The 24,747-nt window shown below is 35.2% G+C and overlaps 1 protein-coding gene across 2 annotated transcripts in view; it reads left to right on the forward strand.

Annotated features, from left to right (window-relative positions):
• The window catches only part of slain1a (SLAIN motif family, member 1a), a 40,233-nt gene that overhangs the window by 3,349 nt on the left and 12,137 nt on the right, over window positions 1-24,747 (forward strand). Inside the window, exons 2-6 of one of the 2 annotated variants that reach the window (XM_056464622.1) lie at window positions 3,598-3,734; window positions 10,525-10,653; window positions 13,252-13,350; window positions 21,159-21,308; window positions 22,941-23,273. In XM_056464622.1, coding sequence (XP_056320597.1) covers window positions 3,598-3,734; window positions 10,525-10,653; window positions 13,252-13,350; window positions 21,159-21,308; window positions 22,941-23,273 — 848 coding nt within the window. The remainder of the gene's footprint in view (window positions 1-3,597; window positions 3,735-10,524; window positions 10,654-13,251; window positions 13,351-21,158; window positions 21,309-22,940; window positions 23,274-24,747) is intronic. The other variant, XM_056464623.1, reaches the window with a different exon arrangement.

Consider the following 24,747-nt stretch of genomic DNA (forward strand, 5'->3'; position numbering starts at 1 on the left):
ACACATTTTCCCCCCTTTTAAGCATAATATATGAAAATTTTTTAAATATTTAAAACATTTTGGAGCAGTAAACTTGTCAGGCTAAATTATGAAAATGAATCATTGACTTCTGCTATCTTGATTAAGTTTAAAAATACTGTTGTCCTAAAAAACAAACAAACAAACAAAAAAATCAAATAAAAAATCTTACATATACCTTAGCAACGGTATTACAGAAAGTTTTGCCGGTTTTAAAACCTTGACTTTTCCAAAACGTCGTATACCATGAAAACGGTTATCGTCCCATGCCTATTCCTGACACATTTGGTGATAGGAACTCACACACGTCTTACCCTAAAATTATCTAACTGAGTCAGTGTTTCCTTCAAAAATACAAAGCAGGTTATGTTTCCCAGCTGTCTTTTTCTCTTTTTTCTCTCGATATTATGAGCACTGCTCCGTTAAGCCCTTGCCATAGTGCACATACTAATAGCAATCATATTTCCATCTGTTTCAAGCAACAAATATTTGAAATTACGTATCAACAGATCAAAACCGAGATGTGATCACAATCTGAGCACTTGCGACCAATATACTTCACCTGCAGCTGTTTTTCAGTCATTCATAACCCTCATGTCCATGTCAGAGCTACAAATCACTGATGTTTTTGGCGGTCTTTTAGAAATTAGTCATTGGTGATGGCATTATACCAGGTTAGTGTCTGCTTTTATATTTGGTGTCTGATTAATATTTGCTGGTAGGGAAAAATCAATTTGTTTGCTTCTGCTATTTAAAGTTTGATTTGAATTTTAATGTATTAATTTTTTCCACTTAACTGCAAATTAGAAAAGAAACAGTATAAAAAGCACATAAACATACTGACAGTTATAGGCGCTGTACATTGTTATGGGTCAATGATGCTAATATTTGGCACAAATCAATCAATTTCCCCTTTCTGTCTGTTCTTTCTACGAATTAATTATGTAGAAGCACTGTCCATGTGTGTTTCCTCGTTGGTTAGTAACGCTATATTTCATTGCACAACAATTAGTCTATCAGGCTTTTTGGCTAAAAATAGAGAAATCAGGGTTTATTTTGTTATTATTAAATTATTTTAAAATTTCACCTCTCCTGCTGTGCATGAACTAAACTGTTGAATGGTCAGTATATGAGGCAGCTAGTCTAACCTAGCTTCAATTTTGATTTAATAATTTTCTAATCGGTTGCCTATTATGTCGTGAATATACCCCTGTAACGCATACTGCAGTCTTTTTTTTTTTGTCTTGCTTTCTCAGATATCTCACCTGTTCGCCAAAAATGACTAATTATAGCCCTTAGAATGTCTGACACCGGCGCATACATATTGTAATAGACGTGCCAGGCACAAAAGCTTGACAGGCGTAGCAACAGTAACCAAGGAGGGCAGGGCTTAGCGAAGGGTCAATTAAATTTTTACCAGCACATTTATATATTTATATTTAAAATGGCAACCTTTATTCTACAATGCCTCTTGAATCAAAATGTGGATAAAATTTACAGTAGGACACATAAAAAATCAGTATATAAATATTTTTCGCTTCTGTGGTTGGTTTTTATATTGCAGACAGTTTCCACAGAATGTCATTAATTATTGTTCTTTTTAAACAAATGACTAAGATTTAATCAAACATTTAATTAAACCTAATATTTTTATGTGCTGCTGTAAAACTATTTAAAATTTTAATCAGCTGAATTGTGAGTTTAATGATAAAATTCATAAACCAGTGCTCAGCAATATGGTCTTCCTGTTGGAACGGGGCCAGCATGATGCTCAGGACAGTAGATGGGATCTGCCTTGTCACTAAAGTTTAATTTGCCTGCGACTGTTTGTCAAACATTCGAGAAACAGTTTGTGCTTTTAAGCCTTTAAAGGCCATCTTTTCTGTGATGTTGTAAACACCATATTTGATTGGATATTGTGAGCACATCATTTTTTTCCATAACCTGGTAACAATCAGGGGTGCGTTTCCCAAAAGCCAACCAATGTCGCAGGTTCTGTCCAATGCTCCAACAAACATTCGCAAACTGCATTGCAAACTTTTACACTTGCAACTACACATCTAGAGCTGTAGTTAGAAGCATAGTTTCTCGCTATGTTCTATTCCCAGTTATCCCTCTATGCTTTATTCCTTTCAAAAGTTCCAACATTTAAACTTAGAATGATTTAAAAAAAACATTAATCTCTCTTAGGTGTAGGCTAATTTGCTTTCAAAGTATTTTTAACAGTTCAGTTTTAGCGATCTTCATATTGACAATTGCGCTTCCTTTGTTGTGCACTTTGAAAATATTTATCCTATTTTGGCCGGAGCCGTGGCTCATGACGAAAGCTATAGGTGAAAGCAAAATTTACATTACGTCTCCAGAGCTTGTGAAAACCAAATATATAGCATACGTTAATGGTTTTAATTCATAGTAGGTTATTTATTAAGAAATGTGTCTGTAGCCTGCCGTATATAACATGGGCCTAGTGGTTAGAACATTTCTGCAGTGGTTTGAATGTGTCAAAGTTAAAAAGTAGACTTTTCAAAAAATAAATAAATAAAAATAAATAAATATACAATATCCTACTTAATAATAGATAATATAATAATAATAATAATAATTATTATTATTATTATCATTACTTTTCTTAATATATAGCTTACTGTAAATTACAGCCATTAACAATTTATATGATTTATATATGAGAATAGAATACATGTTAGCTAAGTTTTTATGTTTTAGCATGGAATATGGAATGTTCTTAATAATATTTGTAAATTAAACATTGGCCCTATATGTGCTGTTTACATATATTTCAGTTAATATAGAAAACAAGATATGTTTTTACCAAAACTAATATTGTATTTTTTAAGTGTGTACGTGTAAAACAACATGATTGTAAACGAAAAAATTGTGGGCATTTTCTCTAAAGAAGTTGTTACTCCGCCCCATTAGAGCGTCATTATGGAGATTTTATGTTATAACTAACGTAGTTCAAACGATGGATCTGCAACAGAGAATCTACAGTTTTGGGGAAGCACTGATAGAATGATAGTTCAGCCATGAGTTATGTCGTTGTTTGGGAAACGCACCCAGTACAGCGAAGAGACGGTAACATGGTGACAACATCAAATTAGGAGACTAAAAGAAAACGTTTTTTCTAACATCTTGGAAGCAGACATTTTCATGGGTACAACATGACAAAAAAATGAAGTGATGTTTTGCACAGTTGGTTGTCAGTTTGGCAGGTCAGCCACCTTTTGTAAAATAATTTAGAACTGCAATAAAATACTTGCACATTGCACATACTGCTCTTTTTGGTTGCATAACACTTAGAATTTTGCTTATACATTTTTTAACATTTTAAAAATATTTAAATTCTAGATTCACAGACGTTATTTTTGACACATTATTTAAACTATGTGGTTAAGAAATAGCTTTTAACTTTTTGGAAAAAAAGTAAAAATCTAAACCAATCAGGCCAGTAGAAATAAATCCTTGTTTTTGAACCCTGATCACCCATACAGAAAACAATACAAAATTGATGTTTACAACAGCACAGATTGGAATGTATTGACCAAGTTTTTATTTCATCAGGTTGTACGTGTCTCCCAAAGCAAAGCTGTTTCCTCATGCTCTCCTCAGTCCTCTTCAGTGGTGCAGGCATGTGCTGGACAACCCCAAACCTGAGGTGGAGTTAGCCAAACGCTCCTTATGCTACAAACTGGACCAAGGTACCAGTGATAAGTGACATATAAAAAACACAGTAATTACATTAATATAAAGTTTCTCAGTTTTGTTTCTTCCACAATTTGATAAAGATGTAATATTTGTATTTATTTTATATCGTTGGGATAGAAATGGTTTATGGTCTTGAGGTTTTAAAATGACTTACAGAAATGTTGAGCATGAAGGCCTTTTACACCAATGATAATTAACTATGATCATGTAGTTTTAAAAATCTTTTTTTAAGAATTCACAACATAAAAGACACAAAGATAAACAAAATCATTGAAATCACCTTCATAATTTTTCGATGAATGATAAAAACAGCCAATCAGAATTCATACTAATTTTAAAAGGGCAGAAACAAAACTGCAGTGTGTGTTTTTCTGTGAATGGTAATGTATTTATAGTTGTTTTTATAGATATATTAAGCCTTTACAGCTTTTTAAATGGAATTTAGGTAGTCTGTAAAAAATATTTTTCCAACATGTAATTTAAAAAAATAGTTTCAAGAGTTCACACTTAGCTGATGATTCATCAATAGCTTGTTTGGCATGCTGTCCCGGGAGAGAGCCCCGAGCTCAAGGGATCCTCGAGCCCGGGGCTTCCTCCCGTTTGCAGAGCGAGAGGGGAGCCTGAGCTCGGTGGATCTCAGAACTCCCCGTCTGCAGTAGCTAAGGGAACCCGTGAGGAAAAAGCAAGGGGGCTAGACAAATGTTTCATTGTTATGCATGATGTATATTTTTTGGATGGTGGGAGGAAACCGGAAAACCCGGGGAAAACCCACGCGGACACGGGGAGAACATACAAACTCCTCACAGAAACACCTACTGACCTGGCAGGACCAGGGTTGGCAGTGTTCTTGCTGTGGGGCTAACAGTGCTAACCACTGGGCCTCTGTGCCGCCCGATCTAAGGTGAAGGAGGAGAATGGGGAGGAAGGGAGGTTTCTTCCAAACGAAGATAAGGTGGACTGAAAACTGTGGTTATTTATAGTAGCTTATGGCTCATATGATTGGATGATACTGATTAGCTTAATACGAGACCAGCTGTGATAAATCATAAGCACGTGATCCTCCCGAAATTAGTTTATTAATAAACTTCACTTAGTACATTTTAAAAGAAATTACTATTCTAGATTTTCCATTTCAAAATTTCACATTTAATTAAATGTGTTATTTTTTGTTTCTTAGTAATTATTTCTGAATATTACTATAGCTGTTTTTACAGTGATAGTAGTTTTAAAGCCAATTATTTCAGTTTATTTGCAGTTTATCAATGTTGGGAATAAAGTAATAGGATTGGAAGGACGCTGGACAACGGAGTTGAGGATCCACATGCAGTATATTAAAAGTAGTAGTCACGCTGGCAATGGTCAAACAGGAACAGACAGAAGCATGCAGGTTATCCAAAAGAGTAGTCGGGGTCACAGGGAAAAGGATCAGTTCAGGCAGCAAACAACATAAAACAATTAACAAGGCGAGGGTCAGAAAACAGGGCAAGGCAAGACAATGAAACACTTCGAAATGTTAACCATGTCATTAATGTTATAAACCAACAAGACTCAGCAAAGTCTGTGTGTGTGTGTGTGTGTGCGCTGTTTACATGGTCCATCTGATTAGTCCATTATGAGCTTCCAGTTATGTGTGTGCAATCAAAGAGAGAACTAGAACTGGTGTGTGTCCGGTGCATGATGGGATTTATAGTTCTTATCAGTGGCATATGTATAGTTCTCCAGCAATCTGCACAGGCTGGATCGCTAGTGTTTGTGACAGTAATACTTTACAGTAATTTATTCCTTTTTTTGCTGTAACGTGATGGTCCAAGGCATTACTAATCAAATTTTAGTAATTTTTGACTCAGTACATGTTGAGTAACACATGCATTTCAACACACTTTTCATCCAAAATGTAATTGTTCAAAGTAAAAAAAAATACAACAAGAGCACGAGATATTAGAGCACTACTAGAAGTCATGTATTTAAAACAAACAAAGCTATAGTTTGATGACACAGTGACTGAGTGTGGACTTATGGGAGTTGTCATCTTCATATTAGATGCTTTGGCTGTTTCAGGCTGTGGCAGTTGTTAATTTTTAATGGGAGATATTCAGAAAGCAGCACAACCCACATTTTCCTTGGTCATTATTAAGCCTTTCCCCCTTTTTTGTTCACATATGAAAACTACCAAAAGTAGTTGCTATAATGTAAGTACAGAAGTCAGCTAGATATACAATGCTGTTCAAATGTTTTTTAGATATTTTAATAAAAAATACAATGTATTTGGAGTGCTCAGCATAATTGAGTACACCTCCTTTTGAAAATGACTATTTTTATCTGTTTCTCAGTGAATATAGCCTTTCATTTTTGGTGCATTTAAACAATATAGTTGGATCGAACAGTTATATCTATTAAGATAAGAGTTTGGTCACCTTACATCTTAAGGAACAGAAAGATAATGGGCCCTATCAAACACACCCCGCAATAAGGCGCAAGACAATTTGTTGCTATTTTGTGACCAACGCAACCCTAATTGTGCCACTTTGCGCGACATTGTTTAAATAGTAAATCCATTTGCGCCACTTTGTGGACTCATGGGTGTTCCGGTCTAGAAAGGAGGCGCATTGTTGGCACGTTGCTATTTTGAGGAACTAAAATAGACTGCGCAATAGCCTTAAATGCCTACACTTTGCAATACACACAGGATGTACAGCAATGCGCAAATATCTTTACAAATGAAAAAGAATTAAAGGATTAAAATGTTACACAATATATTGTTTTCTACATAAATAAAAAAAAAACACTACCTCCATGCCTTCTTCATCTAGGGTGACTTTTTTCAGTTTATTCATGACAATTTGTATTTGAATAAAGTTATTATAAGTAGTATTATTTATTATATGCATATTTATATTTGTTTTAATAAAAACAAGTTTAGATTTGTCTACCTGTTGGGTTTTGTAGATGTATGCATCACCATATGAGGCATAAGAATAGGACATATGTTTGGATATAACTAAGTTTTTTGACCACGCTTTGTTATTATTGTTCATTTATTTGTTTGCTGGAAATTACAACTGAATTTAGAAATAGTTTTGAAACAAATCTTTGTGCTTAACAAACGAAATGAAATATTTAGGCTAATGAATGTCTTCAGTGGAGTGCGTACAACACCGTTTCCTCATCCACGAAAGTTAAAAAGTAAAGTAAAGAGAAAGTAAAGAGGACAAATGGCGGAGGCTCATTCTTTATGCTCGCTGCAGATGGACTGTTTAACTCGCTAGTGAAGCATTCAGTTTTTCCACTTACAGATATATATGCCCGCCATGTAAATAGCAAATGCACCATGGCCCATAAAGGGAATTGGGAGATGAAACTCTGATTTTTATGGTTTTAAGCACGTTATGCTCAAAACAAAACATAACTCATTAAGAGATTAAGCACAACCCAGTTAAACCATGCGCTGAGGTGCAAACTGTATTTTTCCATCCTTAAAATAGCAAAAGTGGATTCGGACATGCCCTTAATGCTTTTGCGCCCTGCGTTTTAGACTTTGCACCTAGATCGTTAAAATAGAGCCTGATACATTTAAATTACAAAACTTCAAATAAATGTTATATTGTGTTTTTCTTGATTTTTCCTGTTTATTAACATTTTTTATTTAATATTTTTAATTTAACAACATATGGCTTTGGTTTTGGTCCTGGTTTTGGCTTTGTTACTGACTAATCTAAAATACATGTTTATGCACAAATGTGTTACTGTAAAGCATCCTATCAAAAAATATTAATTCAAAAGAGAGATCTATAAGGGTTCCACTCATTTATGCTGACTACTTTAAGTTCTACATCTGTAGTTATATTATTACTCAAAAGTAATACATGATCATTTAACGCATTACACTATTGAGACAGTACTATTGTAAGGTAAGGGATGTGGGTTTACAAAAAAAAATGCAACGAACATAATCGTGTTGCACTAATACACTTAATTTTGGTTTTATTGTAAAAAAAACAAAAACAAGAAAGCTTGTTAAATGAGAATCTGAAATATTTTATGGCATACTCCAAAAAATAAATATGAGTTAGTATTCAAAAAAGTTTTATTTTGAATATTTTTTAAAATAAATTGGTTTTACACTTTATAAATTTAGATTGTTCAAAGTATATGTATTAATTCCAGTACTTTTTCCATAAACTGACATATCAACCTTTTGCTAGAGGTTTGTATTTTAAAAATTATGGGATGTGTTGAAAAAAAATGCATTGATTGTGTTAACTAGCGACATTAGGAGTTAAGAAATGCAATTCAAACATTTTTTCTTGTTGGGGTAGTTAAAGGGTTGGGAGTATGTTTTTAATAGTATCCAAAATATTAATGAATAAGACCTTTAGTAGATGTGTAGAGGTAAACTTATAACCCACACTATCAGTTGTAAGCTGCAATATGCTAAAGAGATTGTGTCCATCATAACAAATGTACATAACTTTACTGTAGAATCAACACTAACATACTGTATATATCAGAGACTGTCTCGGGGACATTGTGAAATGTTTTTGTATTAATTATTTCTGTGGATGAGCCCATACATAAATGATGTATGAGGTGCAGATACAGAGATGTGTGTTGTGGAGTTGCGGGTGCTCTGAAAGGCTTTTGAAAGGCCAGATTCAGTAAGCTTGGCTCTCAGCAAATGGGGTCATGAATACATCTTTGTTCAGGCGGCCTCTGAAAACCTTTGTTTTTGTGGGTCACCGTGAATGCTTGTTTTTATGCAATCTTGGGAAGGCTAATTGAGGTACGCAAAAGTACTGGTGTTCGTTTGACTACCAATAAATTATTTTCACTGTTTTAAAGGCAGAGAAATTTGGAACAATGTTCTAGTTACTGTTTTTGAAAATTGTCAGAAATTGTTTTCAATAATTCTTTAAAATGTGGTACCCATAGAGTGGTACTGCATCCATCTTTACTGAGAATAGTCTTTATTTTTATTTTTGTAATTAGAAAGATACAGCTTTGCGAAAAAGCAAAGCAACTGGAGGCATGCTGTGGGTGGATCTACTGAGTCCACTTGCGTTTAGCAATTGACAACAACCTGTGATATCTCTGTATATAAAAGTGGGGGCAAAACTTTGCAATTGGAACTCTTTGACATGTACAATCACACTGTTGTGATCAGCTAGTCCCTAGAACATTCAGAGCGTTCAAATCTGCTTTCTCAACTGGCTGGCACTGAGACAGAGAAATATGAACGTATATCAGTGTTTTCAATGAAATAATGTTTGTTTTGTATTGTAGGCATTTGAATACACATATTTACTTGCAAAACTAAATATTTGTAAAATCACATAGATTATGGAAGACGGCAATGATAATCTATTTACACATAATCTGTATTGCATTGAAATACACATAATGTATTTTTGAGAGAAGTCGATGAATTGAAGTGCAGTAAATCCAGAAGCTCTAATCACTCCACTGCAGTGCAAATCTTTTTTTTTTTTTAATGAAAATAAGCTGCTTTGACACAATCGGCATTGTAAAGCGCTATAGAAATAAAGATGAATTGAATGAAATTAGTACAAGTACAATATTGACAAAGAAATATTGAAATATTTTAGCACCGTCTATGATTTACATGAGAATCCAACACTTTAACAATGACTCTTCATTGCTTGTCCTCCCCCCAACCAAACTAAGATGAGTAAATGCTAGGGCTGCACAATATATCGAAACATTTTTATAATTGTGATAATAGTATATGCAATATTTCAGACAAGTGCAGCAAATTATTATCTGTTTACTCTGCCAAGCATTGTGTGCTGCATGCATAGGGTATTTATCCAAATCTGACCAATCAATCAGATGGGGCTTTTACTATCTTTATTCCTATACACCTCTCCATAAGATGCTGTTAGGTGAACCTAGAGCTGAAATTAAATACTAATTCCAGGAGACAAGAGAGAAAAATGACAACAGGCAAAAAGAATCAGTATTTTCGCCAAGGTTTTCAGTCATTCGTGCTGTTCTAAATGCTATTTTTTAAGATTTCATTAGCTCAATAGAATATGTATTAAAACATTTTGTTATCGAAACACTCAACAACCATATTGCATATTTTCCCTGTATTGTACAGCCCTAGCAAATACAGAGATATCACCTATTGCTGCTAGTTTAACACCAACGATAACTTCTTTGAAGGTCGTTATTGAACTACAAACTCATCCATGAACTACAAATCCCTGCATGCCGTTACACACAGCGGTCACCATTCTCCTGATCACTTATGTACAGCTGATTATTATTGATTATTAATCGCACTATATATACACCCTACACACATCAGTCTGGAGTCTTTGATGCTTCACGTCACATATATTTCCTGTCACTGTGTTTATGCCTTAATCTAAGTTTTACTTGTACTTTTGGATCGATGCCTTGTTTATGACCTTATGACTGTTTTGACTATAAATTTGGATTGCCCTGTTTGATTTTTAATTTTTCCTAATTTTGTCCATGATTACCTGCACGAATATTTTTTTTATATATTATTATTAAGCTGCACCTGGATCCTACCTCTCTTGTCTTCACCATGCTGAGACCCAAACGTGACAACTAACACATTAACCTGTGTGATATGTAAACAAACTTTTTCACTTTACCAATTTTTTTTATTTGCTAATTTGCTTTACTATAAGCATTTATTCACATTATACCAACCTAATCTATTACCTTGCTGTTACTAAATTAATGTTGCTGTGTGTGATGTTTGTGTTGACTGCACCTCCCTTTTCCCATTAGCCAAAAGATGGCGAGGGGTCCTCTCAAGCTGTGTGTCTTCAAGCGTTCTGTACAGTCCTTTAGATGGGGTCTCTTCTTTAAGCAGCTGCTCTAAACCCTTTACTAAACCTGCACTAACTGAGCAAACAGGTAATGTGTGTGACAAATAGAAAAGTTTCTCATTATACGTTAGATTCTTTCTCTAACTCTCTCTAACTTTCTTTCTCTAACATTTCTCTAACTCTCTTATTGCATCGTGTATTACTTTGAAATAATATTCGTGTGTGTACTGAATGTACATTTTTTAGACAATTACATTTTATTTATGATCAAATACAGTTAGCTAAACTTTAGAATTACAGTGGAGGAAATAAGTATTCAACACGTCAACATTTTTCTCAGAAAACATATTTCTAAAAGCGCTGTTGACTTGAAGAAATTCATTTATGCAAAAAAACTATATCATAAGTTATGCTTGATAAAATGAAATGACACAGGAAAAAAACAGTATTGAACACATGAAAAAATGGAGCTGTAGAATGGCAGTGAAAGCCCAGGCAGCAGCTAAAATCTCTCAGTAGTTATTCAGCAACCCTCTGCCCATCATCAGTGTAAATGAATATTATCTGCTTCAGTCCAACATCTACATTACCAGGATGATAAAGATGAAACCAGAGTGGACATTACAACAAGACAATAATCCAAAACACAGCCAAGGAAACTCTTAAATGCTTTCAGAGAAAGAAACTCAAGCTGTAGAATGGCCCAGCCAATCACCTGACTTGAATCCGATAGAAATTACAAAATAAAGCTCAGATTTGATAGACGAGATCCACAGAACCGTCAAGATTTTTACATTCTGTTGAACTCTTTGAGCTGCCATCAACAAAAAAGTGTTTTATATAAAGTATTAAATACATTGTAGTAGTTCAGTACTTTATCCATGTGTCATTAAGTTATTATTACACAAAACAAAATTTTCAGATTTTTAAAAATATTTTTATGTTTGTGTTGTTTTTTGTTTTTTTTTACCAAAAAAATTCTGTCTGATTCAATTCCATCCCAACAAACACACAACGTTGCCTCAATGTAACGACCTTCCTACAACGTTGTAACAACCTTGTAAAAAGGTTGAGGATCTAAGTTGTTGGTGAAGGTTGTCACAACGGTGTCATAATGTTGCCATTCAAAAGGCTGTTGCTTTAGGTTGTGCTTAGGCAGCGTGGACGACCACTGTACAACATTTACTCGTCATTAATGAATCAGTTAAAATTTCAACAGACCGTTCAGCGTCTCATTCAACAACGACAGAAGAGACGTGAGTATTGCTTTATTTCTTCTTGCTAAATAAGTCATTTGTGTAGTCCTGTTGTGTCAAGCTCTGATCTGTTTTCTCTTTTTCACTGCCTATTTTGACTTGTGGATGCTGTGGATCAATCTCTGAACTGGATTCTTAGTTGGATTTCTTTCCCTGACTGCTTTCTCCGTACCAGCAACTACACTTGGTCTTCGGCTGCGCTCCCCGGTCTGCTGTTTTCTCCAGTCCAGAGCTTCAATATAGTGTCTGCATTTTATTTATTTATTGATTGATTGATTTATATTTTAATGTTTTATGTTTGTTAACCTTCGCAATTTACATTTTAATTTAGCCTACCCTTTTAGTTTAATTATATATGGTTAATTATTTAAAATAATCTATAAAACTTTATTTTATACTGTTTGCTTATAATTATACGTGTACTGTATGTATTAAATGTTGTGAAATATATAATAAAAAAGTTTGATTATATTCATTTGTGTGGCATTTTTACACTTAAAAGCTTACACATGCAGTTGTTAAATTAAAAAAAGAAAAATGAATGAACAATATGTAATATTAAGCAATACTGGAAAAGTATTACTGCTTATCCTGTATTCTAGGCAGTATTGATAAATAAAAAAAGGAAAAGGAAATAAAAATGACGCAAATGCAACGTTGTACCGACATCACTACAACGTAGATGTGTTTGTTGGGATGTCAACATGTCCAACAACTCATTCATTTTTCAGAGAAAAAAAAAACATGACGTGTTGAATACTTTTTTCCCCTCACTGTAAGAAAGAAGTAAGGACATAACATTCAATAATTCTATTCTCTTTAAAAAGTGGGTAAAGTGTATTGCAGATGTGTTGTATAGATTAAAGTATTTGGGGTAAGCCTAACAAATAATTTATGCTTTAAAAACACTACAAGTAAATATTTATGGCAATTAAGCGCACTCTTTCAAAATGGTTATGTGTAAAATATAGATTATATTTTTCAGTATTTCATAAATGTACTGATAAATGAAATGGTTAAGAAACACAAAGTAGTAATAGAATAGCTGAGAAACCTATTGATTTTTGTTTTTCAGGCATCAGATATCCTTTCCAGTCAACTCAGCATTTTTAGGTGAAATCTGAGACATCACTTATTATTAGCGGTGACCACATGAAGTCTGGAAAGGACTGTTGCAGCATATGTTCCATCAAACAAAGATCTGATTTCAGTACTTTGTCACAGAAGGTCTGCATATGGACTAGATATATGGATTTATGTGCATAAGAACAGCTCATTTTGCTTCAGGACACAGATTTTACATTGCAGGTGGCAAGTAGCACACGGAATTGAAATAAATGTACTCTTTATCTTGCGTAGTTTGCTCTATTTTTGTTCATAGTCTTTGTAGGTGACAACTTGAATGATCTATCATCTCTCTTCTGACCCAGATCCACCTTCACCAAACCACCAGAAGCCTCTCACTGGAAGGAACTGCTTGAGCCTCACTGAAAGATCTCCCACATTCCTCTATCACACGGCTACGCAGAGTAAGCTTGAGTATTATGTGTGTGTTTACACAAGTTGAGGGTCTGTAAAAGTTTTTTTTTGCTCACAAAGGCTGTGTTGTTTTATCAAATATACTATATATTTTTAAAAAAAACCTAAAAAGTGTATTCTAAAATATTATTTCAGTTAAATGTCATTTGAAAAATCTTTACTGTCACTTTTGGTCAATCTAATGTGTTTTTTTCTAATAATTTTTTTTTAAATTTAAAAATAAAATGTTTTTACCGCAAAGTTTTAGATGTAGTGTTGGGTAGCAATTCATTTAATGTAATCTGCATTACATGAGCAGATTCATGATATAAAATCATCTTTATTTCCATAGCGCGTTTACTATGTAGATTGCGTCAAAGCAACTTAACATAAATTATGAAAAAAAGAAGAAAAAAAAAACATAATATTATAGAATGCTTAAATTATTGTGATAGTATTCTATTTTACATTTATGAATGTTTTATGTCTATGAAATTGCAAACATTGTTGTTATGGTTTTATTTTTCAGGATTTATTTTTCATATGTATCCTTCAAACTTTTGTGATTAATGTGTTAGTGCAAATGTAATCTAAAAGTAATCAGAAAGTAATCTGGTTATAGTGTCTAAACGGGTGTTCCACTACGATATCATGTTTTAAACTTTATCTGATGTGTAATGTAGCTGTGTGAACATAAACAACATCTCTGCGTGTAATATGCTTAAAGTTCAATGCAAAGAGAGACACTGGCTTTTACAGAGTTAGCTTAGCAAAGCCTACAGCGAACGAATTTGGGCACTACAAAAAATATGTCCGGGTTAGTTAGAGCACAAACACTTCATGTTACGCGCATTCACCATGCGCACACACCCTGCGCAGCAATGGGGCGTGGCCAGACGTGCTGTAATGTTATAGCAGGGAAAGCTAAAATGCTGTCTAAGCGCTGCTTTTCCACAGAGCTTGTTCTGTTTCTGTATTTGGGCTTCCAAAGGACATGACACAAAGAGAGAAGTGCTTACAGTTTAATTTTAATTATGTTCCAGAGAGTTATAAAAATATATAGCTAGCATTTGACAGAGGAGAGCTTCCAGAATCTCTCCCAGTTCAGTGCTGAATTTGGCTCCTCCAACCGACGAAGCTGTGAATTGTGAGCCACAACCTGTAAGTGTTTTTATTTGATAAAATTGATCTATTACATGCACAGTTTCTAGTGTTAACAGTATGTTGTAGCGAGGACGTAAACAACTTTATCAATTTAGCTACAAATTCTTATTTATCAATTAAACCACTGTAAACACCCACAATCTTCAGCAGCGCTGCAGTTTCTCTCTATGCGGCCACTTTCCCTGCATTCTACATCTCAAATAACAAACGCACAAAAGATACGTGAACGTTTAATATTACTTACAGATGCTTATTCCAAATATATGTAAAAGACACTTGTCAGATTTTATTTTAGAGAGCAGGCTCATTTTCTGTTTAATTCAGCTACTGTTTACACAGTGCAAAAGCGCGTGTTTGTAGGGGCATGACGTGGTGACATGGAGCAGATCCACGAATCACAGCACATTATGTTAGCTGACCAATCAGAGCCTCTTGAGGGCGGGCCTTTCGGAGGAACTAGGAAATATGCCAGTCGTTTTCATGTTAGCTGAGTAGCTGTATATAATCAAAGTAAGGTATGTGAAAAAATAACATGATTTTCTACAATTGAAGCATCAGCATACATGGCTTTGTATCTTATAAACACAACCAAGCCGCCCCTTTAAAGGCTCGTACACTCTGGGATGCTATTTGTTTGCATTTATCATCAGCGTTTTTTGAGACGTTTTTCCGGATTTAAACCTAGGTAATTTTCCCTTGCGTCAAAGCAGAAGAATATGCAAATCACTCCTTGACGTTAGAGGGCTCTACACAACTTTAAGCTTCTGACACCCGCTTGTAACACAGAAGAAGAAGACAGAAAGTGACATGCTTGTTAAAGTTACTGCAATTCGAACAAGCATGGAGGATTCAAGCGATGAAGAAATTATTATTGTTCACCAGTGCAATAAGCAGCTCCACATTAATATCGCCTCTGGGCATCTTCTTTAATGTTCGCTCGCATTGACAGTTTTGCGCTTGAGCGCCTCCAAGTGCTGTTTGCTGTAACTTCAGCAGCTCCGTGCACGTGAATGAAAGTGCCAATCTGATTGGTGGAGAAGGTTTTGACGTGGCTCGTCAAAACAAAAAAATTAGCATGAGGGGTTTCTTAAAAAATTATGCTTTTACACTTGCCGTTTTGCGCGTTGGTGTGCACGAGCACGTTGGCGCCATTTATTTATTCACGAGGTGTTAAACGTCAATGGAAAACGCGAGCAAAAAGCATTCCGGTGTGCATGGGCCTTAAGATTCAAAATCTTAAATGACACCCTCATCTAAGGATGCAACAGTTAACCAGTTTTACTATTAACCGCGCTTTGATTCATCATGGTTAATTAATTGTAAAGGCTTCTCAACACTGCGTTTCTGCACAGAACAAAACTTCTGCAACTTAACAAAGTTATGCCAACTGTGCGCTAGTTTGTACACCGAGATTAATAACCATGCAGACTGGATTAACTATGACTGAGGCTTTTAACTAAGGCAAGCTTGTGTAAGTTCATTAATTCCAATAGAGGAACAGGACGCGCACACGACGCAACACGCTCACGCTTTTCAGGCACACCTAGTTGAGATGACAGGGGGCTTTTGTGACCGCGGGAACTGCAAACGGCTGAAGTTTGAGGAAGAAGCAATGAAAAGTACACAGGTTTGCAAACCCACTTAAAGTTACAAAAAATGGCGCCGATGAGAGCGATCATGTGGTGAATGTTGATCCACTAGCCGAGATCAACCGAGTGTTGAGAGAGTGCTGAAAGACTCGGAGTGGATCAGCTGTTTAATGGACCGTATCTCGATGCGTTGCATTCACTCCAGGTTCTCCGGTTTCCTCCCATAATCCAAAAACATGCAACTTAAATTAATTGACTAATCCAAATCAGCACCATAGACATGCTCCTAGTAAGTAGTTATCTCTTAAGAGCAATCACTATCTGTTCATTAGCTACTACAGCAGGGGAGGTTTTGAGATCTACCTGACCTCAAACTCCCCTCTTGCCTTGCAAACGGGAGAGAGCCCCCGGCTCGAGGATCTTATGAGCTCAGGGCTCTCTCCCGGGACAGCATGCCAAACAAGCTTTATAATCAATCACCAGCTAAGTGTGAACTCTTGAAACTAAGTTTAAACTGAAACTGCGGCTCATGACAAAGAACGGTATTGCGCGGGTGGTCATCGTAAGAATCCTTCTCTGCCCCGCTCATTAATTTGGCCGGGTGACTCGCCTGCATTTCCACAACAGAAAAATATATATCTGCGTATAACGAGACTATAAGCATTTAAAATGACACAAATCGAAACCAAAACCTTTAAAGAGTGGTAGAAGTGAGACTTTTTTCCCTTTTTTGGTCAGATCTTTCTGTTTATCAAATTGTCATGCATATAAAAACAATAGTGCAAAATGTATATTTCTTACTTCAATGCTTTATTTTTGTTTGATGCAAACCATTGATTATTTTTTCATAATGTATCAGTAGGACTTTTTATAGCAGATAACTCACATTCAAGCACATTCAAGGCAGCATGACAATGAGAAATGTTATTCATTGTTAGTATTATTGTCATCATCATCATTAATATTTTATAATTGTTAGACATTCATTTTGGAATTATTGCACAAATATCATAATCACAAAAGTCATAACAGAATTAGTTAGTTGTTTCTGGTTTTTGTTCATCCTGATTGATGTTGTTTTCAAATACAATACATCAGTTAATATACAATTTGCAGTGGTGCTCATTAATTTTTGGTGGGTGCTCCTAAATTTAAAATTGGGAGCACTGGTGATACCTTGTAAAAAGTTAATTTCAAGCCCTGAATTAGACAAATACTATTTTTTTATTTATTCCTATTTTATTTATTTATTTATTTATTTATTTATTTATTTATTTATTTATTTATTTATTTATTTATTTATTTATTTATTCATTGTTCTGTCATTTATTTACAGTGTAAAATTATTTATGTTTAAATGTCAAAAAATGTCACTTTTATTTTATGCACAAAAGAGAGAAATGGACTATTGTTTGTTTTTATTATTATTTTGTGCTGTATTATTTGGTTACTGAGCAGCAGTAAATGACACTTTAAGTTATAAGGAGTTTTCATCTGATTTTCTAAATTGTTTTGAAATTAATGAATGTATAATAATTGTGATAACTGTGAAATCATGATTATTCCTCAGACTATAATCATAAAACCAAAATCTAAAATCGTTGGATCCCTACCCTCATCCTCAAAAAAGAAACCTTAAAGGGCACCTAGGTTAGCCCTTTTTTCAGGTTTAATATAAGTGTTTTGCATCTCCAGAATGTTTCTGTAAAGTTACAGCTCAAAACACCCATCAGATTATTTATTATACCTTTTATTAAAGTCCTATTTATACATTTTTTCACTAGGTGGCGGTTTTGGTGTACTGCTCCTTTAAGGCTAGTCCCTCCCCGCCCCCGCCTACGTGCCTTTCTGCGTGCCTTAAGCTGTGGTCACACTTGACTCTTCTTCCCATAGACTTCCATTCATACACGCGAATGCGTCAGACCGGAAACGCAGGGTCATGTGTCAAGTTTTGCATGTTGCTGCGGTGCAAAGTTCAAGCTTGGTGAACTCTGACCTGCGAAATCGCATCACTTGACTGCGTGAGACCAATCGAGAATCAAAACAGGACCTCTCTGGACAGAAATTTAAAACATGGAGCAAGAGCTCGCTTTTTTTTAATGTCTAATCATCTTGTTTAATCCCGCCCCTTTTCGCAGTGCCGCATGACAGAATTTCGCACACACAAAGCCCAGTGTGACCGTAGCTTTAATCTCCTCCCTCGGCTGCATCAGACAACAGACAGACATAAAGGGAGCAGATCCCACATAGCGTTTGTGAGAAATACTACAGTAAGAACTTTACCAATGAGTATTTGTTTTGCAGTTGCATCGATGAGTCACACAAAGTTCACGCTTCGCACTCTGTTTGCACTGCTGTATGGATATCTGTTATGTTAATGTACAAAATAAACCTGATTTAACGTCCACAAACCGGGATTGAAGCGTCTTCCTTTATAATTGTTCGGACACGCGGCTGTGCTGATGAAGTAAAGCTAAGCTAAATCGCTGTAATTCATGATGCACATGCTATGTTTTAAAACATTTTAAACATGTGAAACTTACTCTTGATCACATTTGATGATGATTGATGATCCTAGCGAACTGAACAGACCTTTTATTCCTGTTTGCTTTGCGCACTCTGGTCTTGCTGAAATAATTTTAAAGGCCCTTTAAACCTTGTTAAATATGTGCTATAACAGGGGTGGGCAAACTCGGTCCTCGAGGGCCAGTAACCTGCACAGTTTAGCTCCAGCTCTGATCAAACACACCTGCTTATAGATAATTAGTGATCTTGGAGACACTGATTAGCATGTTCAGGTGTGTTTGATTAGAGTTGAAGCTAAACTATGCAGGACACCGGCCCTCCAGGACCGAGTTTGCCCACCCCTGTGCTATAATGTCTAAATTTCAATCTAACATGTCTAATCTAACTATGGTCTGACAAAAACTGCAGACAGTCTGAATGAAAATGCAGATTCTTGTCATTCCACAAAAATCTAAACATACATTGCGACTATTTAACTTAATGATGGACAGAATTTATTGTCCAAATATTTTCAATACTGTGATTAAAAATGTTTATTAACTATTCTGTTAATGATTGTTATAACTGTAATAGCAACATTGTGGAATTGACTCTTTCCACAATGTCTCTTCACTTCACCCTATCGGCAACGCAGTGTATTTTTTGTTACAGTTTACCTTTGGATGAATGGGAGACTTCTCTTGAAAATGTACAAATAAAAATGTTAACATTGCACGATTTTATTTAAGACTATTATTGATATTGGGCATGTGTCCAAATGTTTCTCTTTCAATACTGAACTGCTTTCTGAGTTTGAAAATGATTTAAGATGTAAGTTATTAAGAACAGTTTATTTCCTCAATAATGGATTTATTTTACTTTAATGCTGCTCTGAATATAAATTTATATTATCTGTTATATGTAAATGTTCCAGCATGAGTAAAATTCTTTACTAAATCGTCTTATATTACCTGGTATATCTATAAATGCAACCAGTTTCATAATTTATTATTTACTGATCTATTAATGTATTGTTCTCCATTTGAATGAATTAATTATGTCCTACCGCCACCTTTTGGGTAGATTTAATTTGATATTAGTACTACCTTTTAATTAATAATGCTACAAATAAATTCATAATCTAATAATACTGAATTATAATGCAGTTTTCTTGGTATTATTTTTGCAATTGGATTTTTTTTTAATGATTTCGTTTGATTATTAAGAGTCACATACAACATTGTTATTCTATTTCATTTAATTTGAGTATTAAATAGACATAAATGTTTTATGTTCATGAATAAAATACCTATATAGAAAAAAATGGCAGAGAACTGAGCAGTAGAATGTGAATAATATGAATGTGTTTTCAAACAGCTGTCCACTGTAAACAATCACAATAAAACACTCACAGTTTTAATTATTTCTTATTCTTCAGGACACAAATAAAAAATAATAAAAATAATTCTGACATAAAAAAAAAAGTTCAGCACCCGTGTAAACATCTGAAATCTTTATTTGACAAATACTGACAAGTGCATTCCAACTTCATCTGCAGTAAAGACAACAGCACAAAGCAATAGACTCTGTTTAAAGTCCCATTTTCTTGGTTCAAGCAGAAATATGATCCGTAATGATCCGTAAGTTTTTTTTAGATGTCAGATGTCATACCTTGAATGCAGACAACAGAAAACAGCCGTAGTCACAGTCTAACCGTTTCTGTAGTAATAATACAGCTGACTGGGTGAGTTCTCTATGGGGATTTCCATGTAGGCGGAAGTAACGACATACTGAATGGAGAGAAATCAGAAACTGTGTGGCGTCACGTGAAAAGGGTCTATTTGCTTCATTCCTACTGCTAGTTTGGTGACCACTCATAAATATCTGGTGACCCCTAGTGGGGGGCTGCAACAGATTGGGATCCACTGATCTAAAATATGTAATCAAATAGATTATGTAAGCAATAGGGTATACGCACAGCTGGAGTTTTTCCCCTGCTAGTAAGCTTTGGGTGAACGGTTAATGTGACTTTTTAAAATTTTATACGGTTGCTTTTACAGCATCGATGTTGTAATGTAATTAAAATACAATCAGTTAAATAGACTTAAGCATTCATTTAGTTTTTCAAGTGTAAAAAAAGCCGTTTGAAGAAAGTTCAAGTGTGAAGAAATGCCGTTTACATGCACACACCATCAAGATCAGCAAGCTAGCGCAGAAACTCCATTGAAAATACTGGAGTAAAATAAATGTTCATATTTTAAAGACAATGGCGCAGACAAATAGAATTTAATGCAGTGCTTCTTGTTCATTCTGAGAACCACTTTACATCGTATATCAATCAGGCAGTAAAGATCATTGATTTTTACAGAAAACAGATGTTAAACACAGCGATTTTGTAATGAAATACAGTTCACCGGAAGTGCTTTAACCAGGTTACTGAAAATTAAAAGTCCTTCTGCATATACACTATTCTATCACAGATTATAATTTGTGAGTAGTGAGTAACCTATCCAGTAATGTGTTTATGTCTGTGTCATTAAACTCTCCTTGTCTTTTTTTAGGTAATAGTCATCGGCAGCGGCCTCTCAGTCCTCAGTCCTCCATAGACAGTGAGCTCAGTGCGTCAGAGCTAGAGGAGGACTCGGTCTCAATGAGCTACAAGCTTCAGGACATGACTGATGTGGAGGTCATGGCTCGACTGCAGGAGGAGAGTATGTACTTTAATACATCATGTAGTTGGGGGAGGCTATTCATAGTCTTTTTTTTTTCTATAATTATTTTTTAGGGTTACTCTCACCTTTATTAAGATAGGACAGTGAAGATAACACACAGGAAAGCATTTGGAGCAGAGAGAGAGGGAAAGGATTGGGTTAGTATTTAACCTAATACATTTAAACTTAGGTTCACATCTTTACTTAGGCCAAGTTTACACTAATATGTTTTTAGTTTTAAAATGCATAAGTTTTTCTACAGTTTTGCCATCTGTCCACACTACGCCGGAGTTTTCGAGTGCTAAAAACGGAGTGTTCTGAAACCACTGAAGAGGCCGTCTAATTGGGGCTTTTTCCTCAATATTAAGTAGCCTACACAAAGTTCAGTCTTGCATCCTCTCCTTGTAAGTTCAGACTTCGAAAGTTTAATATGGAAAACAAACTTCAAGGACATGTCGGGTAAATCTTCAAAGGGAACAGTGTACTTTATTTTTTTTATGATTTGAACTTTTTATAGATTTTTCATATTTCAAAAAAATGTAGATGAATATCAAATACAGAACACTAACATAAAAGCAAAACAATACAAAATAATTAAATACAATAAATAAATTATATTATATAAAATGTGTAAGTAGACCAATTCTAGAACATACGCAAGGAAAAAAAAGGAAAAGAAAAATTAAAAGAAAAAAGAGGGGGTGGGGGTTGCTAATATCAAAACCTTCATTATTATTTTGTCACGTTACATGTTTGCTAACATTGTGGGTCACAGAATTTTTGAAATTTTCCCCATTTATCAAAATAAATTTCAATTCTTCCATGTAAACTGTAGGAGAGTTTTTCATAAGCTGCGACTTGTCCTAACTCTGAGATCCAGTCGAAGATCCGAGGTCTACTGGAAGATTTCCATTTTTTAACAATTACACGTCTGCCTAGCATAATGCAGCTCTGTATCCATTGCGATTCAGCTTTATTCATGTGGCTTAAGGGACATGGGTCACCAAGTATATATAAGCACTACAGTTTACGGTAATTAGGCAAGTTATTGTATAACGATGGTTTGATCTGTAGACAATCGAAAAAAATAAAGCTTAAAGGAGCTAATAATTTTGATCTTAAAATGTAAAAAAAAAAAAAAATTAAAACAGCTTTTATTCTAGCTGAAATTAAACAAATAAGTCTTTCTCTAGAAGAAAAAATATTATCAGACATACTGTGAAAATTTCCTTGCTCTGTTAAACATTATTTGAGAAATATAAAAAAAGAAGAAAAAAATTCAAAGGGGGCTAATAATTCTGACTATCTGTGCACTTCTGGTCACATGGAATTCCATTAGGTAAGGGCTATCAATTGGTATCTTGTTTTTGCTCTGAATTTGTTTATATTCGTAGAATATTTCCTTCATTTTGTTATCAATGCCTATCTTCCAATGATACAATGAGTTCCCAAAGGATAAAATCATGCACCTACAATTTTTTTATTTCAGGACCATGGATGTATGTCATAAAAGTGGACACAAGGACAATATTAACTTTAGTTTCATGGCAACTTTAAGATTCAGTCTTGGGATTCTGTTAAGTCTAAAAGTGTAGATTGGGACTTCTAAATGTATTGTGTTTTTCTGTGTAGGTCTCCGGCAGGAGTATGCGAGCACCACTGCCACAGCCACACGCCGCAGTGCCAGCTTCTCTATCCACACAGGTGCCCGCAGAAGCATGAGGAGTGAAGCTGAGCTGGAGGAAGAGGAAGAGTACGACCAGCTGTCCGTTCCCCAGCCGCGACTCTTCCGCACGGCCTCCATGCAGCGCAGCACGTCCCACACACAGAACCTCTCTAGCATGAAAGACTGCCGGCGCAGCCCCTCCACACCTCAGTACCTCAACAGCCTATCCTTCCAGCAGCTCCATGTGGCCAATAACAGCTCCCCTACAGCAGAAGCACAGAATTACAGAGCCAATACAGGTCAGACAACACAAGGTATACTGGTAACACTGAAAATTCAACAGGTTACAACTGTAAAATATATATTTATACAGCAGTTCTGTCTGGTTCTTGAATCTGATTGGCTGATAGCTGTGCGTTATTCTGCAATATCAGCGCTCGTACAGCGTATTGTATTGTATTGTATTGTGTGAATACACTCTTGTGTATTCACACAACTCCACCCACATAGAGTGACAGAAGATCAATAAACTCACTACAGTTTGACAAATACTGCAGCTGCTGGACAACATAATGTACTTTTGAGGCTGTTTTAGATGAAAATGTAGTTATTTAGATTGCTACTATGCAGTTTATTTATAAAGATAGAGCCTATTTTAGAGATATAACACTGGCATTGGCATGTTGCTGTCGAACTGTTGTATAAACGCAATATCACACTCATAGCAGTGCGATATGGCTATATATCGTCACTGGTGGAACAATTAAGACAACGCAGGCCTCCCACCAGTGCCAGCCTACAGCTTGATTTTCTTTCTTTAAAATCATTTGAGAGTTTTGTTGGCTGTGTTTTGGATCATTGTCTTGGTGAAATGTCCACCTTGGTTTCATCTTCATCATCCTGATTATGTAGATGTTAGACTGAAGCAGCAAATATTAATTTACGAGTAAGGGCAGAGGGTTGCTGTTTATAAATTAAACAGTATATAAACTTCTGAATTAAAATTCTCACTTTTATTCAATCAGCAAGCTTTTTTTGGACCGGAAATAATGCAGGCTTCTGCCAAAAGATAAGACGATGTAAAAGAGGAATCATTGTGGAAAAAAAATATTTCTCAGCTTTTGCTTATCTTTGAACAAAAAGTGGCATGTCCAAAATTGCTCATACCCTTCTCAATAATCAATAAAAAAAGTCTTTCTGGGATATTACAGCAATCAGATGCATGCTATAATTTACATTTACATTTAGTCATTTAGCAGACGCTTTTATCCAAAGCGACTTACAAATGAGGACAAGGAAGCAATTCACAACTATAAGAGCAGCAGTGAACAAGTGCTATAGACAAGTTTCAGGTGTGTAAAGTCTAAGAAGCAAAGCATTAGTAAAAATTTTTATTTTTTTTTTTTTTGAGAGAGAGAGAGAGCGTGAGAGAGAGAGAGAGAGAGAGAGAGAGAGAGAGAGAGAGAGAGAGAGAGAGAGAGAGAGAGAGAGGGCACAGTTAGTGGTATAGCCAGAGAGGCAGTTGCAGATTAGGAAGGAAAGTGGAGACTGAACAGTTGCGTTTTTAGTCGTTTCTTGAAGACAGCAAGTGACTCTGCTGTTCTGATGTAGTTAGGGAGTTCATTCCACCAACTGGGCAGATTGAATGTGAGAGTTCGGGAAAGTGATTTCTTCCCTCTTTGGGATGCTGCCCAGCATGTAAAAATATATTTTTCTCATCATTTTTTTTAAACATAAGAGTTTTAATGACTAATTTCTAATAACTAGTTTATT

Source organism: Danio aesculapii, chromosome 9 (assembly GCF_903798145.1).
Source record: "Danio aesculapii chromosome 9, fDanAes4.1, whole genome shotgun sequence".
NCBI lineage: Eukaryota > Metazoa > Chordata > Actinopteri > Cypriniformes > Danionidae > Danio > Danio aesculapii.